Raw genomic sequence first — 19,258 nt, 5'->3', positions numbered from 1 at the left:
TTATAGGTATTATTATAACAGTTTATTTTTATTATAACTACAAGGTGTATTTATTATTACATCGAATTTAAAAAAAATATCATTACAATTTATTCGATAATTTATTATTCAATGAACTGTTCAAAGTTATTGCCATTATTTTCAACGCATGCTTCCATTCGTCGCAGCACTTCTCTTTGTGTAGCTGTTATTATTTGGTCTTCGGTGAGTTCACTACACGCAATGATTATTTTGTTTTTCAAATCTTCAAGATTAATAGGCGGATTAGCATAAACTACTGTTTTTAAATGTCCCCATAAAAAATAGTCTAATGGTGTTATATCAGGAGATCTAGGAGGCCATTGTACTGGACCATATGTCCCCATCCATTTATGGCCAAATGTTTGGTTAAGGTATTCTCGAACAATTATTGCATTATGGGCGGGTGCCCCATCTTGTTGGAAAAATAAATTCATACGGGTATCTAAGTTGAATTCATCCAAAAATGTTGGTAGTGTGTTTGACAAAAAGTCTAGGTATCTCCTTCCTGTCAGAGTACCGTTGTAAAAGTAAGGACCTAGTAATCTACCACAAAAAAGCCCACACCAGACATTCGTTCCCCACACATGATGAAAGTTTGAATCATTTGTCCAATGAGGATTAGTATCCGACCAATAGCGGTTATTTTGTTTGTTAATCACACCATTATTAGTGAATTTTGACTCATCAGTCCAACAAACATAATTTAAAAATAGTGGTTCTTCTTGAATTTTTACCATTAACCGCGCAATAAATGTAAGTCTTCTATCGGAATCACCGGGTATTAAATGTTGTATTATGTTAGGTCGATATGCGTGAAATTTATGTTTTTTTAAAATTGAATGTGCTTTCCCCACAGAGACACCGACTTCTCTAGCCAAATTTCTAACAGAAGAACGAGGATTTATTTGAATGTATGCTAATACCTGTAATTCTTCATTTTCATTAGGTTCATGAACTCGCGGTCTCCTATTGCGGCGGTGGTTTGCAATAGCTGGAAGTTCTCCGTTTTCTCTAAGATTTATTACTATACGTAAAAAATAATTGTGTGGTGGATGATATCTCTCGGGATATCGTTCAGCATAAAGTGCCGCTGCGTTACGCGAATTTTGATGACATTCTCCAAAAATTAATACCATATCGGTTTTTTCGGAATAGTTTGCCATTGTACAGAAAATAATGTGTCACGCGTGACTTACGAAAAACGTTTGACTATTCACATTTCACAATCAATTTTAGAATGCTATCAAAATATCTTATTCACACAGGTTAATAGTATAACTTTCATTATAATACTATTAAAAACAAATTAAGATAATAGTAGTAGATAATTTAGTAGTTTTAATAAAAATAAACTGTTATAATAATACCTATAAATACCTATAAATTAAGATAGACCGTTGAAAAATGTGATATTTACGAATTAACTATTTTAAAACTTCCGACCGTCATAAAAATGGCAATTTTGAAGATATCAACAAACTGTAAATATCAAAGTTGTTCAGAAAAAATAAAGAAATCGAAATCCGGTCTCCAAAGTAGTGGTTGCTATTTAAGAAATTTTTATTTTACAGCGCATGTGCTGATAAAAAAAAATTAAAAATTTGAATTTATTAAAAAAATATGTATTTATAAGTCCTATATGCAGTATAAAAACCCCGAATCAAATTCAAGGTCACACGATCGAAATATTTCCTGTTACCTTTAAAATTGAACACACGGTATAACTAAGTATAGATTTAGAATTATTTAAACTAATTTTTCAAATTTATAGTTTAATGAGTCAACTTAAAGACCCTAGATCGGATCTTTCTATTACGATAAATACAGCAACAGATATATATACTCTTAAAAAACCTTTTATTGTGAAAATAAAAATCTAAAATCTACTGGAACTACTACTGAATTAAGAGCTAGACTAAGTAGATACTTAAGAGGAGCTATAACTTTGGAAGACGTGGATGATTCATTAGACGTTGAAAAACGTAATATAATTCTTAATAATTCAATCACTAATAAAATTGATTTAAAAAATTTATTAAAAGACGCTGAGCTATCCGATTCAAGTCCCGATCAAAAAGACAGCAATAAAAATCCACCAGCTACTTACCCAACATCGTTAGCATTATACGACAACTTAAACAATAGTTTAAATTCATTTTCAAATAGAGTCGGAAAAATCTTAGAAAATTCAAATACTTCTGGTAGTAACTCTCAAGATCAAAGCACCCAATTATATCAAAATACCTTCATACACTTAGAGGATTCTATTACTTCTCCCGAAAAATCAAAACACATATATCAGGAAATAGTGCTCAACAAAGATAACTCAATAACAAATAATCAAGCTAATCCTAATTTAAACACCAATTCTATTCTACCCCCACCAATTGCACCGAGCAAAAGGAGAATGAATGAAAAAACTCTTATGATTAAACCTGATAATTTCACCGGGACTGAGGACGTTAGGAAATTTTTTAAGCAATATAATAAGATTAGCGACATTAATGAATGGAATGAAAACGATAAACTAAAATACTTTTCAATTTTTTTAAAAGGCACAGCCAGTACTTTTTTAGAAAATCTTGAAGACCAAAAAAGAAATTGGTCATGGAAAGAATTAGAAGAAATTTTTTTAAATGAATTTCAACCCATAGGACATGACACTATATTGCAAATCAAACTGGAAAAACGTAGGCAAGGGGAAAATGAATCTACAACAAGTTTCTTAGCTGAAATAGAAAGTTTATGTAGGCAGGTAAATAAGCACATGAGCGAAAAAGATATTTGTGGATATATTTTAAAAGGTTTAAAGGATAAAATTTTACAATCAATTTCAATGCAAGACAATAATAGCTTAAAAAACTTAAAAGGAAATTTAAAAAAATTTGAACTGATGCAGTTAAGGATAAAAAAAAAAAAGATGATATGAGTGAATACACAGAAATTCTAAATGAACAAGTATTACAATTAAACCTTAAAACAAAAGATATAGAAATAGAGAATAATGAATTGAGAAGGTAAATAAAGGACAGTTTCTCTAGAGATCGAGAAAATAAAATAAATATAAACAAATTAAGTGACGAAATACAAAAAATAAACTTATTAAGAAAAAAATCGGTGTATTTTGATAACAATAAACAAAAAAATAATAATCGTGATTATAATGAAAACAGAGGACGAAGTTACAATAGGGAAAGAGACTTCTACAATGATAAACGCGAGTACCGAAATAACAGTCCATACCCATATAGGAGGAATGATAGCGAAGAGAGAAGTTAAAATAAAAGAGATAATAGTCCTTACCCCTCTAGTTTGTATAATAGATATTCTAGAGAAAATAGCAAAGATAACAATTACAATAGAGATAGATCACACTCAAGAGAAAGTAAGAACAATTATGATAGTTCTAGGGAAAGTAGTAGAGACAGAAGTTATGACAGAGATTTTGTAACGTATAAACATAGAGATGATAAAGATAGGGAAAAAAGAGGAAATTATAAACAGTGTAGTAAAAACAACGATGAAGGAAAAAGATACACAAGAAACCGACAATACAGCAGAGAGAATAGTCGAGAAAGAGTACCAGGAAAATATAGAGAAGACCGCTATGCGAAAGAATCCGAGAGAGTTACTTGCTACAGGTGTAACGAGCGAGGACACTACGCGGACAATTGTAAAATGCCAAAAAACGATTAGGGTCCGAGTTAGAAAAAAAATCGGATCAGCTAACTCGGATAGACACTTATGAACTAAATAATATAATTTATAATAAAATAAAGGGAATAGAGAAAAATAATCATATACATTTTATTAAAAAATGGTACGACCACAAATTAAATAAAACTATTATTAATCAAAACCTAGATAGCGGAAATAATAGCGAAACAGAAATTGAAAACATGTATTTAAAAAATAACCCAGAACTCGAGTCAGAATTTCAAAACTTCTTACTCAGCAATAATTCGAATGCTACTCGAGCGTGTGACTATTTAGAAGTAACCGGAGATATTTTTTCACTAGACAACACTTGGGCAATAGGCCACAGCGTCAGCAAATGTCTCACTATGTCCCGGGGAATAGCGTTAAAATTTAAAAATAAATTTAATAATGTAAAACAGTTAATTAATGAAAATAAAAATACTAACGAAATTGCTAACCTAAAAACAGACGATCAATGGTTATTATATCTGATCATAAAAGACAATTATAATGACAAACCTAAATATTCTAATATTTTCAAAACTCTAGAAAATACAAAACAATTTTGTATAGAAAATAAAATAAAAAAATTAGCGTTTCCTAAAATATGTTCAGGCTTAGACAATAAAAAATGGGGTATCATTTCTAATATGATCAAATTTATATTTCAAAATACTTTAATAAAAATTAAAATAATATCACTACCCGAAGAAAAAGATGACAACCTTTTACAAAACAATGAAAATATATATCCTATCAATGACAACCAAAATGACGGTTCAACAATTGAAATAAATAAAATTAAAGATAGATATCTAAATAACTCTAATAACACTATTAACAATGAATCAAAAAATATTAATGAACATGACTGTACCCATGTAGACAAACATTACAATACAAGAGTATTATCAATAATAGTAGAACACGAAGGTATTGAAAAATATGCAATAATTGACACCGGATCTAATATTTCTTGCATAGATATATCTTTAATTAATGATATGGAACTCGTTAAAAATGAAGAAGATATTGTTATAACAGGAGCAGATAATACCAAATTAGAACAATTAGGCAAAATAAAATTAATGGTAAAAATAAATGGAAACCCGTACTCTATTAATGCGTACGTAATCAAAGGACTGAACTGTAAAATACTACTGGGAAACGATTTCAACATAAAAAATAACTTAATCATCAATTTTAAAGATAAAAATTTAGGATTAAAAACGATGTCTTAATACCTATGGATAAACTATGGTACAATTATAACACACAAAGCAATAAAAACAATATAGGAACAAAATATAATATAACTAGCATAAACTATGACAAACGAAAATATATAGGAAAAATTGTATCAAACTGCAATATAAATATTCCGCCAAAAAATAAAATAAATATTAAAAACTTCGACATAAACACTAATATAATAGACACAAGTTACGTAATAGAACCAATTGAACGATTAAGCAAAAATAAGCTTCTAACATTAGAATCACGCATTGTTAATAATGAAGACGGTATAACTCTTTACAATTTTTCAAATCTTTACAGTAATATTCCCGCAGGAATGACAATAGCAAGTATCGTAAAAACAAATACGCCAAAAATAAAAAAAGAATTAACAGAAAATAATATAAAAACAATGTATACCACTATGCAAAAACATTATGAGTATGACAACGAAAATATTAATGAAGTCACCGATAAACAAGGAAACGTAATCAACATTTCTCAAGAATTAAATTAAAAACAACGTAAAGAAGCCTTAAAACTAATCAATAACTATAAACACTTATTCACTTCAGACCCACTAGATATAAATTGTGCTAACATAGAACCATGCGAAATTAAATTAAAGTCAGATAAACCTATATTTCAGCCACCATTTAGAGTCACAAAGAGAAAAATTAAAAATATTAATTGACCAAATGATAGACACGGACATTATTGAACCAAGTAGAAGTAGTTACGCTGCACCTGTTTTCTTAATTCCGAAAAAGGAAAAGGGGGAATACCGATTCTTGGTAGACTACAGAAAATTGAACAACGAAACTGTAGCTGACAAGCACCCAATACCACGATCACAGGACCTTTTTAGAAGTTTAGAAGGAGCCAAATACTACTCTACTATCGATATGGCCCAGGGTTATTTTCAAATACCAATAAAACAAGAGGACCAAGATAAGACTGGATTTATTACAGATTTTGGACTATTTAATTTTAAAAGGATACCGCAAGGCTTCAAAAATTCAGCTCCAATCTTTCAAAGAATCATTAACAACGTGTTTAGCGACTACTTGTATAAAACCATGATAGCGTATCTTGATGATATATGTTGTTTTGGAAACAGTTTTGAAGAAGCAATAATTAGATTAGAACAAATTTTTATTAGACTAGAAGAAACCGGCTTAAAGTTAAAAACAAATAAATGCACTTTTTTAAAATCAGAAATTGAATTACTTGGCCACACAGTCTCTAACGTTGGACTAAAACCTCTCGGAAAGAACACAGAAGCAATTGTAAAATTTCCAATACCAAAAAAAATTAAAGATGTACGAGCCTTTGTTGGGCTTACTAGTTATTACAGAAAATACATTAAAGATTTCGCAAAAATTGCAAGTCCTTTAACTAATTTGACAAAAAAGGAAAATAAATTTATTTGGGGAGACGAACAAGAAATATCCTTTGAGACTTTAAAAAAGGCGATAACAACCGCACCGGTTATGGCACATTTCAAAGACTGTTACCCTGTTTTTGTTACCACAGACGCCTCATTAGAGGGACTATCTGGAATACTCGAACAGGAAGATGAAAACGGAAAAAGACACCCGATTAGTTACGCGTCTAGGAAATTGAAAGGAGGTGAAAAAAATTTCACCACTACGGAATTAGAAATGTCGGCTGTTGTATTTGCAACTAATTACTTTAGAGAATACCTTATAGGAAGGAAAATAACAGTCTTCAGTGACCACTCAAGTCTACAATTCTATAAAACAATGAAGAATCCATCTTCCAGGATAACTAAATTTATTTTTAAATTATTAGAATTTGACCTAGAAATAAAACATCGCCCTGGCTCATGGAACACGGCGGCAGATTGTCTTTCACGTTACCCCGTTTATACAACAAAAATAACAGATATATTATATGAGAACGATAAAGACAAAATTAATGCCAACTCTACAAATTTCGAAATTAATTCCGACGATATAAAACCTGATACATTAAAAACACAACAGTCAGAAGACGAATTTTGCAACGGTATAATTTTATCATTACTGGGAGATAAAAAAAATAAATATTATAAAAAATCTAGAAAATATTTAATAAAACGGGAACTACTATATTTTAAAAATTGGTCACCTCACGGAGTAAATAACCTGTTAGTAATACCAAAAAACTTGACTAACACTATTATAAAATCATACCACGAATCAGTTTTAAGCGGACACTTCGGAATTACAAAAACCTTAGCTAACTTAAAACAAAAGTATTATTGGCCCACAATAATAAAAGACACCACAAATTTTATAAAAACATGAATTTCTTGTCAAATGATTAAAAATCCAATAGGCAAAGGCCACGGTTTACTACAACCAATACCCTTATTTTCAGGGAAGCCAATGCAAAGACGAACATTCGATTATTTAGGACCATTACCCACTTCTAGGGGGAAAAAATACCTCATTGTTGCTACCTGTAATGCCACAAAAATGGCTTTCGCAAAGGCAGTTACAAATGCAAACGGAGCAGCAACAATAAGTTTCCTAATGGATTTAATAACATCTTACGGAATACCTAAATATTTTTGTAGCGATAAGGGCACTCATTTCAAAAATAAAGAGGTAGACTATGCCTGTAAAAAATTAGGTATTACACAAATTTTCTCTAGTGCGTATCATCCACAGACACAAGGAATGACCGAACTTATGAACAAAATCATCTGTAATAGTTTATCACATTATGTAAACGAAAATCAAAAAGACTGGTCATTATATTATAAAATGATCATTTTTGCTTATAATACTAGCCCAAGTTCGAGATTAAAAGTAAGCCCATTTTATTTACTCCACGATATAGAAGCTAACCAACCTATAGATAATAAATTAACTACAGAAGACGAGTTGTTTGACTTTACTAAAGCACTAAAGCAACTTCAAAAAATTAGAGACACTATTCCAAAAATTGTCGAAAAAGAACAAGCTGTTCAGAAAAAACAATATGATATTAGTCACAAAAATATTAATTTCAAATCGGGACAAAAAGTCTTAATAAAATTCGATTTCAACGAAAAAGATAAATCAAAGAAATTAGCTAATAAATATAGAGGCCCTTTTACTATTATTGAAAAAATATCTGACGTAAATTACAAAGTAGATTTAATTCTAAAAGGAAAAAAACCATAGATATCATACATGTGCAAAGAATAAAACCTTTTCATGAAACAAAAATATCAAACACAGGGAAAAATAACATACCTTAATCAAACCTAACACTAGGCAAGTTAATAATTAAAAAAAAAAAGAAAAAAAAAAGTTAATTTTACACAACACCAGCTAGCCTTCATTTTTGTTTTTTTTTAACAAACCAAAAACTAAATTGTAGACAATAGTGTTTATAATTAAAACCTTATACAGCATTGTAATATGGTAACTATTTCATTAATATAAATTTTAGTTATAAGTACTATAAGTAACCAGTATAAGTTTTAAACAATAATTAATACCTAAAAATAATACTTATTAATTATAATAATATTTTCTGAAGTACTCGGGTATAGTTATAATATATATGGGTGATAATTTAGCGTACAGAGCGATAGAAAATTATTTTATAATCATGTTTAATTCAGTCTTTGGTTCTAGATGTTTTTTTTAAAATCCTCACAGTCGTTGCGGTACTCATCAATGCTAGCGCAGAACCTTCATATCAAACCTTTTTTTTTACGAGGTACCAGAGGCCATTTTATATGACAAAAGCATTCCTCTAATCTACACACAAAAATTGCCCTGTATCCTGTACCTGTATTGCAAATATACCCTGCTATTATCAAGATAGACATGTTAACCATGCCCCCTCCTATTCCACAAAGATAATTATACAAGTTAAACATATACAAAATAATTAATACACTCTTTACACTTTAACAAAACAAACTTGATTGAATAAAAATCACAATGTAAGACCAACTACAAAATATGTTCGAACATCATAATATTACAATAAAATATAAACGATATAATCTCTAATACTTACTCAAAAAAAAAAAAATAATAATAATAATAATCCATTTCACGCGACTAAAATCAATATAAATTAATAATCCAAGAAGCTATACTAATATGGTTTCAGTTATAAAATCAATTTCACAAAAATGTAAACAGCGAGATGTTAAAAAAAAAAAAATGTAAAACCAATTTAACACGAAATCGGCATCAAAACAAAGGCATACACGACGGTCAACCAACACTTCACCAAGACTACTAAATATTAACATTCGCAGCTACAAGAGAATTCAATCTACACAATACAACGAAGGAGACGAATGAAATAGTAAACTCAGCAGTAACATCCACACTTTTGTAATTTTTTATTACGCCGTCTAGCGATCTCTTCTAATTTTTCCTCATCACCCTGCATCCTTTCATAAAAAAAATTAATAATAATACATATATATATATAATATACACCTACCTTATAATGTTGAAAACCGCTCGATAGACAAAACCAAATAATCATTGTGTGAACACCACAACCAAGAAGATGAAAAAGAGAGATACAACAATTAAAATTATAATATTAAATATAACAAATCTCTGATAACAATCAACATAAAGCAATCACATATTATATAAATGGACAAAAAAATCGAATTCTGGTCACAACAGTTATAGGAGGTTTTGAAATATTATAAATTTTACCCTATCCCAAAAATTTTCCTCTCAAAAAATATATATATATGTTATTCCTATTTACCTTTCCACACTCTAAACACTAAATAATACAACTAGTAATTTTTTTAAATTTAATATTATAATTGTATACATTACATTGCATAGTTTTAAATTTAAAATATGAGGACATATTTTTTTTTATAACATAAGGGAGTGTTGTATATGGCATGTGCCAATTAATAATAGGTTTAGTACTTCTCTTAGCTAAATATTTAAATTACGTAATATTAGGCCAATGAAGCAAATGAGCTGAGGCAGCTCATTGTAAAATAATATTTAAGGACGTAAGCACCACAGTAGGGGGACAGTACGGGTTTCGAGTGAGAGGCGAGATATTGGTAAGCGGTTGATAGAGGCCCGTATATTTTTTTGTGTGTTTGTGTTATGTTTTAATAAAGTTATTCAAATAGTATTATTTGTTCATCAATTATTTCGTGTACCATAGAGAGATAGGTATACTACACATATTTTTACTTAAAAAAATTAAGGTATCCAAATTATCGGGTAATAATCTGTTGCGTCGTGCACATAAAATCTGACCAGCCTTTGAAAAAATTCGTTCAGATGGTACTGATGTTTCTGGAATAATTGCATATTTTTCAGAAATTTTACCAAGTGGATATAGCACAGACTTGTGTTGATTCCAGAATGTAAAAACATTACACTTTAAGTCTTAATGAGGAATATTTAAGTATTGCCTCATCAAAGCAGTAGCACTGCTTGTTACAGTACTTTGAGATTGTATACTAGTAACCTTGGACTGTAGGAATTCCCAAACATTATCCACTTGTTCGTGAATAATTTCTTCATTAACAACTGCTTATTCTGAAACAAAAAAAATATTTTAAAGAAAGACCTTAAACCCAAAATGTATTAAGTGTATTATGTATTTACCATTAGCAGCATTTGGTGTATCTAATAGATCAGCTATTTCTGAAATTACATACTTTTCAGCCTCATTAGCATTATCTTCTACTCCAAATGCAACTTTTTTGAACCTTGGATCCAACAGGATAGCTCTTGAAAATTTCGGTGTTAATGTTTGTTTTTCAAAACCATCAAAACGTTTTGTTGTATTGCTAATCAAATTCGTTTTTAAAGCTTGATCGATTGGTGTTCTTGGAATTTTTGTAACCAACGAACCTTGTAAACCTATAAATGATGATTTACTTTTAAGTTATGTACTTATAAAAATATTCAATTGAATAAATTAAACTTATAATCAAGCTTTCCTTAGAATTTTAAAATTATTTTTTATATATTAGCAAACTATTTTTAGTGTGATTAGTTTTATATTTTTTATTTGTTAGAAGACAAACTATATATCCATTGAACGATTGTTAAATAATTATGTAATAAAATATATGGTGCAATGTATTGAAATAATTACCTCTTATCAATGGTATCACTTTAGAAATTGTTGGGTATTGCTCTGCAGAAAGTTCTACCGTTAAGCAATTGAAGGGTCTCAACAAAGGTATTATGTCCTCAACTATATTCCATTCATCATGGTCAAGGAAAGTTGGAGCTTCTGTTAAGGAAATTATTGTAATTGTTAGAGGTTCTTTCAGTTGTACAAGTCTTTCCAACATAAATAAAGTACTGTTCCAACGCGTACGGACGTCTTGCTTTGACACGGCGATGCTGGTGTTGAGGTGGTGAAGCGTCGGCCGGTCAGGTGTGGTAAGGTAATAGTGGTGTGGTGAGGGAACACCCAAGAACTTAAGAGGACGCTACACCCGCATGTATTGTCTCCGTCTTACAAGTGCGTAACATTGCAAAAACTGTTTCGCGCGGGAAAGAACCGAGAAGGCTACAGCTATAACTAAGAAACGAAATTTTCACCACATAATAAGGAGAACATTTACTGTGCAACGTTGTTTTCAATTTTTCGATATCACAAATAGAAAAAAAGTTCTTATTGTTTCAAAATGCATTATTTTTGCATTTTTCAAAATCGAATAACTTTTTTTTCAGTTCTAATATCGAAAAAATAAAAACAACGTTGCACAGTCGAAATTCCCTTTTATGTGTGGTGAGAATTTCGTTTTTTAGTTATGAATGTAGCCTTCTCGGTTCTTTCCCGCGCGAAACAGTTTTTGCAATGTTACGTACTTGTAAGACGGAGACAACACATGCGGGTGTAGCGTCCTCTTAACACTGACGGTACGTCAAAAATGAAATAACACTAAGTGTCGTTGTCAGCGCGCACGAGTCGGTGTCTCGTATTGATCGTCCGTTTTTCGGTTGTCGGTACGACGGTCGGTGAACGAGTTCACGATCGGCGGCGGCCGGTACTCGTCCGGCGCGACTTGTCTTCCCGTCCCGCCTAGCCTTTGCGGCGTGGAGGGAGAGTTGACGGTGCCGCGTCGTTGTCACCCGTGGTGGTGGTTGATTAAGTCGTAGACCGGTCGCAACGGTACCTGTACTTTGTACTGGCTGCCGCTGCGTACCGTATCAGCTTTACTTTTAATAGTTTATTTATACCCAGCTGTTTCTGTTTTTCTATTAATAGTCTATTACCAACTTCACTTCGTTTGAAGAAAGCTACAATATTGCGACATTTCTTCAAAATATTTTTTAATCCTCCTGTTTCATCTGTATCATCCTGTTCATCCTCCTCTGAAATGTCTAGTGACTGCTGCACAATTAAATTTAACCTGTGAGCTGTGCATGGAACCTGTGGAATATCCATTAACCTTACGGCTAATTTGATATTCGCAGCACCGTCCGTTACTATTGCAACTACTTTATTCAAAATATTCCACTCCGTCAGTTCTTTTGACATTACTTGCGATAGATGAACACCAGTATGATTAGACTCTAATTTTTTGGTACACAGAACTACAGTCTTTAGCTCTCTCAAATTTGTGTCAACAAAGTGAGCGGTTAATGTCATAAATGAATCTGTGTTCATGGAAGTCCAAATATCGGTTGTGATTGCAATATGACTTGCTGCATTTAATAAAATTTGCACATTTCCTTTTACCTTCTCCATTATTTGAGGTATAATTGTCCTACCGAGGGTTCTTCTGCTCGGTATTTCATATCTAAAATAAGTTATAATATGTATCTAGTTAAATATTTTCATAATAAACAACAGTTAAAGCATAACAAGTTATTTGATTTTAGATGCAGTATTATTATAATATATTTTATAATGTGTAAAATCTATGATTATCACCTGGAATCTAAAAGCTTTATCATACGACGAAAGCCTGAGTTTTCTACAATTGACAAAGGTTGTAGGTCCTCGGCAATCATACGAACAATCGCTTCATGAAAATCTTTCAATTGATGTTCTGACACAGTTCCAAATCTAAAAACATATTTGAAATGTTTAATTTGAGGATTAAGACTATAAATTTAAATAATTAAGAAAATATTAAAATGTAGTATGATACTGTTATCCTTTTAACTTCCTGATTAAAAGTTTCCTTCCAGAGGTATCACTAAAAGTTAAAATGTGTCCAAACCAGTTGGATAATAAATATATCTAAAAATTAAAAAATAATGAATCAAATAACTTTTTCTAAATACAAGCCTTGAAAATACTCAATAAAAATATAAAATATAAGTAAAGTAAAACTGTTTTTAATAGAAAATTTTCAAGACATAAATTAATAAAATAATAATTAAAAACATGTTAAAATATATTATGATACTTATATCCTTTTAATTAAAAGTTTCCTTCCAGAGGCATAACTTAAAATGTTTCCAAACCAGTTGGATAACGATTAAATCTGAAAATTAAAATTAAAAATCATCAAATATTTTTCAATACAATAAGCAAACTATATGAAAATATTACCGGTTGGACAAAACCATTTGTTTTTGTCTTGTCACTATAGGCCCGGTGGTTACTATCTCTGCCCTAGGAATCACAGCACTTGTATTTACTTCCGATGTTCCTATTCAAAATTCAGTTTATAACTTGTTTATTATAATAATTGTTAAACAAAAACTATCATATATTTTATTATCTGATCAAATTCAATGAACTTTTAGTTACCAGGTGTATTTTCATCTTCTTCACGTTCTTCATTTACATGCATGCGATCCCAGTTTAAGACGGTAAAATGTTTTCTGTTTAAATGGTCTAATAAATTTGATGTACTGTTAGCTCGTTTGTAGGAGGTTTTGCACAATGTGCAAACCGCTACATTCGGCTTATTGGGGTCCATATTAAAATATTTCCAAACGATGGATGCATTTTTTTTTTTGGAAACGGCATTTTTAATAATTACTAATGATTACGTGGTTTGTAACGAAAGCAGAAAGAGCAATTACTAAGTAAAGCGCATGAATTTGAAATTTGACTAACGAGTAAACGACATGTCTACAATACTCAATGACAATCAGAGTATCAGACGATTATTGACAAATATTAATAAAATAATTCATACCGCATAACGATAATTAGTTTGATAAACGTATAGCATAGTATGGAACTATCGATGTTTTTATTCGAATGAAAATGTGGGTAGTTTTTATTCGAATTAAAATGTCGATAGTTTTATTTGAATGAAAATGTCGATAGTTTTTATTCGAATGAAAAATGTCGATAATTTCAATCGAATGAAAACTATTCGATAGTATTGTAAAACAATCGATTGACTAGATAGTTAGAAACAATCGAATATGTCGATAGTTTTATTCGATAGTGCCCATCACTAGTATAGCGTCTTCTAAAGTGTTAAAATTGTCTTCCACTTAGATTAAAACATATATTTAACAATTTACACAATATTGGAGCTGTATATTTACACAATATTGCAGCTATATATTCTCACAATATTATAGCTATGTATTCTCACAATATTATAGCTATATATTCTCACAATATTAAAGCTATATATTCTCACAATATTATAGCTATATAGGCGAAAGTCTGGAACATACTTACCCTACCTACATAAATATTGTTTAGCAATAATAATATATAGAGTAAATTATAAACTATACACACCACTAACAATAATGACAATAACTAATAATATATTATACTAAACATTCATACCACTGCATTTTTATATGGTTTATCATTAACTAGTTTTTCTTCCATATTGTTTAGATCTTCATCGTTGTCGATAACTCCTAAATCCACATCATTATAGTCATCATTATTAGAGACCATAGCTGACCCTTTTGAATCTAATTTGGCTAAAATTTTTTCCAGTAATGATTCTTGGGCATCAAATCGTTTATGAAAATGTTCTGTATCATATTTTAGGTTGGCCAAAGACCGCCTAACACATTTTCTGAATGCTGAGGAACAATTAATAAAAACAATTTTTCAAACCTGATAACTAATATATAATAAAAATACCTTGATCACTTTCATCTGCAGATTTATTAGCTCTTGCAGACAGTGAAATTATTGGCTGGACTGTGTAATCAATGTTTTTATTTAACTGATCAACAGAACTAGAAGTGTGATGTGTTTTTTTTTTCTTACTTCCTGAACCATAAGAGACGGCAGTTTGCGATGTTGATGGTTCTTGATGGTTAGACCCATTTTCTGGAGACGTGTCATAATAACTATTATTATCTTTAAATAATTGACTGGAAGGAACAGTACTTTCTTTAGTTTTTGTGTTGTATAATTTATCCACATCGGAATCATAATCACTTGATCCTCCTAGAGTTATTTATAAAAACATAACAAATGTAAGGTATAATTTTGTACAACTAATGCAAAAAGGATGAGTAGGTACCACCTTAAAAATATTTGTTTGTGAATAATTAGCCTAATTATTTTCTTTTACATAAAGATAATATAATCATCATAGTATAATAATATAAAAGGCATCATTTTATTATCTCTTTTTAAAAATGCGATTCCACCAAAAGCAACAAAAAATAAAATATATTGTTTTTAATATAATATGTAGGATAATTAATAAGGTCAACAATTAATGAAGGAGAAGAAAGTACGAAATCGTCACTAACTGAAGTTATAGAAGATATAGAATTAGTTCAAAATGAAACGAGTTCCCTTAAAATTAGTGATCAATCGGTAATATAATATATATTATATATTATTTACATCTTAAATTTGGACACATTTATCTATCTCTCTAATTTATTTGATATTTAGCCTTTGAGTATGAATGCTTATGATATTGGCTTATGTCTTAATAAGCAACTTGATGACGAAAACAAATTATTGTTCTTAAAAAATACATGGACACCAATGCATGGATTTATTTTTCCAACTGTCAAACAAGGGAATCAGAATAGATGTTTTCAAAGAGAATGGTTGAACATGTTCAAGTGGCTAGCTTATAGTGATGTAAAAAAAGGCGGCTTTTGTAAATATTGTGTCATTTTTCAACCAAGTGGTGGTGGTCAAGGTTGTCAGGTAATAATAAATTATTATAAAATTAATTATAATAAATTATTGTTAATAATATTGTTAATGATTAATATAATTATTATTATTATTAATTAGTTTATAATAATTATATTAAATTATTACAATTAACATAAAAATTATACACTTTTTTCAGCCATTGAAAGCTTTTGTCACTGAACCGTTCTTAAATTTTAAAAAAGGCATCGAACTATTGAAAAATCATGGTTTGACAAACTACCATAAACTTTGTGCTGAAAAAGGATCTTCATTTATTCAAAATTCTAATGGAGGTGGATCAAAGTTTATAAATAACATTGTTAGTGATAAAACTAAATCGATAATGGAAGCTAATAGAAAACGTTTAACTTCAATTATAAAAACTATAATATTTTGTGGTCATAACAATATATCTCTCAGAGGGCACAGAGACGATGGGATACTTGACTATGAATCAGCAATAACAGGAAAAGAAGGAATTTTTAGAAGTCTTTTATCATTTCGCTTAGACTCTGGTGATAACATTTTGAAGGACCATTTTAAATCGTGTGGTAAAAATTCAACCATGATCAGCAAAACAATACAAAATGAAATAATAAATGTATTGCATCAAGTTATTACTGAGAGCATTGTCAAAAACATTAAAAAAAATGTTTTTTTTTTTCAATTATTTGCGATGAAACAACAGATGTCAGTACTAAAGAACAACTATCATTTTCTGTGAGGTGAGTTTAAATTAATAGTTACGGTAATTTACTCATATTATATATTTATTTTGTACCTTTTTTCTAGGTATGTTGATATGGATAATACACAGATTAAAGAAGAATTCCTGGGATTTCTAGAATTAAGTTCAACTACAGGAATAGCTATAAAAAATGAAATTTTAAAACAATTGGAAAATTTTGGTTTAAATTTAGGACACGTTCGTGGACAAGGATACGATGGAGGTTCTAATATGTCTGGTCGGTTTAATGGCGTCCAAGCTCTAATTCTTGAAGAGCAACCTTTGGCTGTTTATACACATTGTTTTAGTCATGGCCTAAATTTGTGTATATCAAAAGTTTGTGAGCTATCTTCTATTAGAAACATGGTTGGGATTGTAGGCGCAGTTTCAGTTTTTTTATGTACCTCAGCTAAACGCAACAATATTTTGTTAGCAGCCATTGAGAATACTGATGCTGTGTCATTGCCAAAAAAAACAAAATTAAAAGCCATGTGTACAACTCGGTGGGTTGAGCGTCATGACTCAATTATTACTTTTCGGGAACTTTTCCCATATATCGTGAATGCTCTTGATATTATTGAAGAAGATTTTGACCGTGAAATATCAACTAAAGCAGTAAGCTTCAGTTCTTCCATAAAAAGAAGCGATTTCCTTGTCAGTTTAGAAATAGTTGCAAATTTGTTTTCCTACACTAAAGATTTAAGTATTAGACTACAAAGTCCAAAACAAGATTTATCTAGTGCATTCTCACATGTTAAAGAAGTAATTCAAATATTTGAAGCGAAGAGAGATAACTGTGATGAAGAATTTTCTATCTATTTTAAAAATGCATCTGAAGTAGCATCAAAAATTGGAGAAGAAATAAAAATTCCTAGGCTGTGTGGTCGGCAAACAAATAGAAATAATATTAAGACGTCAAATCCTGAAGATTGGTTCAGAATTACTATTTATATTCCCTTTATTGACCATTTTATAACAGAATTAAATTCAAGATTTAATGATAGGTTCAAAGATATTATTCCATTAGAAGGATTGATCCCTGCTAACAATAATAAGTATAAAACAGAAGAGATATTAAAAGCGGCATTAATGTATGATGAAGATATACCAGCTAATTCTCACTTGGAAATACAAGCTGAATTAGAACTCTGGAAGACGAAATGGGCCAACACAGAAAATCCAAAGCCCCAAACTGCGGTTGAAACATTGGTACATTGTAAGGTATTTTACCCAAACATTAAAATATTACTACAAATTTTCGCAACAATTAAAATAACATCAGCGACTGCTGAAAGATCATTTTCTTCCCTAAAAAGATTGAAAAATTACATGAGATCTTCTATGACAGAAGACAGGCTAAATGGGTTAGCAGTGCTGCATATACATAAAGAAATACCCATCGATATCGACGATGTCATAAATATATTTTCTCGACAGAAGCAAAGGCGAATGAAAACTGAAGATTGGTCAAAAGACTAATGCACTTATTATTATCTTTTTTATTATTTTAAAATATATTATAATAAATATACATACGTACTAAAATTATATATTTTGTCTTTGTGTAATACAATTTATAGCCCCCCCCCCATTTCATATTTCTAGATCCGCCCCTGGCCAAAGCCATATTATTCTGTGGGAACAACAAATATATGATAAATTACAACTGGAAAGAAGTAAAGTTAATACACTATTAAGAAATAATAAATAAATAAACCGGCATATATTGTCTCAGTCTTACTTACTAGCTAACATAATATAACATAGCAAAAACTGTTTTGCACGAGACAACACATGCAGGTTCTCTTAATTATTAGAATATTAATACTGACCAATTAAAACTGTGTAAGCTTCAGACACTATTAGTCTATTTAATGATTGGTTCGACTTGATGAATACAAATCAGATGTTTGATAACAATACTGCAAGCTATGGACTTGACCTCACAAAACAAACAGAGCTATTGGACAAAATGAATCAATTTGCATTAAACATGAGAATTCATGGAAAAAAGTCAATGCTGCCATTCCAAAAAGGTAAAGGAATATTTTATAACGACATATAGTCGCATATTATATTAAAATAATAAACATGAATTATGTATTGTGATTTCCAATACATCCCTTGTCAATTTATTTGGAGACCTAAAAGAATATGGTGTTACTTACATTACTACTAGGAAACTAAATCAAGATGTAGTAGAAAATTTTTTTAGTTATATTAAAGGAATGGCAGGGTCAGCAAATAATTGCATAACAGCATTAGATTTTATGTATTGGTTTGTATTATACTGAGACAATTATTTAAGTTGACTTCAATTATTAATTAATAATAACTTTTATACCTATAGTTTAGTCTTAAGTGGTATATTTTAGGTAAACACTGCAATGTTGTGTTTACCAAAAATAGAAACACCGAAGATGGAACAGACGACAGTTTTCTTAACATTCAAGAATGTTTAACCGGTGAAGTTATTGAATCTACTGATTTAATTAC

General features: G+C 30.1%; 3 protein-coding genes and 1 pseudogene across 3 annotated transcripts in view; 1 reads left to right on the top strand and 3 right to left on the bottom strand.

The window, feature by feature from the left end:
- Positions 1 to 15,748, bottom strand: part of LOC149063245 (uncharacterized) — a 102,580-nt gene extending 86,832 nt beyond the window's left edge. The window contains exons 1-4 of the mRNA XM_089215582.1: positions 15,730 to 15,748; positions 15,398 to 15,400; positions 15,010 to 15,321; positions 14,701 to 14,948 (exon numbers count right to left, since the gene is read on the bottom strand). Coding sequence (XP_089071708.1) covers positions 14,701 to 14,948; positions 15,010 to 15,321; positions 15,398 to 15,400; positions 15,730 to 15,748 — 582 coding nt within the window. The remainder of the gene's footprint in view (positions 1 to 14,700; positions 14,949 to 15,009; positions 15,322 to 15,397; positions 15,401 to 15,729) is intronic.
- LOC107170927 (E3 SUMO-protein ligase ZBED1-like) lies at positions 10,108 to 12,375 on the bottom strand (annotated as a pseudogene).
- LOC149063246 (uncharacterized) lies at positions 13,387 to 14,017 on the bottom strand. Its single transcript, XM_089222396.1, has 4 exons — positions 14,005 to 14,017; positions 13,693 to 13,926; positions 13,492 to 13,591; positions 13,387 to 13,423 (listed from the first exon to the last, which is right to left on the bottom strand). The coding sequence occupies exons 1-4, from the start codon at positions 14,015 to 14,017 to the stop codon at positions 13,387 to 13,389; spliced, it is 384 nt and encodes a 127-aa protein (XP_089078522.1).
- A 41-nt stretch (positions 15,749 to 15,789) lies between the features above and the next one.
- LOC149063244 (52 kDa repressor of the inhibitor of the protein kinase-like) lies at positions 15,790 to 18,241 on the top strand. The gene is made up of 6 exons (XM_089215581.1): positions 15,790 to 16,044; positions 16,193 to 16,586; positions 16,724 to 16,760; positions 16,828 to 16,886; positions 16,956 to 17,978; positions 18,045 to 18,241. Exons 1-6 carry the CDS (start codon positions 15,790 to 15,792, stop codon positions 18,239 to 18,241), a joined length of 1,965 nt encoding a protein of 654 aa, XP_089071707.1.
- The last annotated feature ends 1,017 nt before the right edge of the window (positions 18,242 to 19,258 follow it).

This window comes from Diuraphis noxia, unplaced genomic scaffold, assembly GCF_037042655.1.
Source record: "Diuraphis noxia isolate RWA-SAM2 unplaced genomic scaffold, SU_Dnox_SAM2 contig0001, whole genome shotgun sequence".
In the NCBI taxonomy this organism is placed as follows: domain Eukaryota; kingdom Metazoa; phylum Arthropoda; class Insecta; order Hemiptera; family Aphididae; genus Diuraphis; species Diuraphis noxia.
The sequence above is the reverse complement of the archived record's forward strand: the minus strand, read 5'-3'. Positions and strand labels throughout refer to the sequence as shown.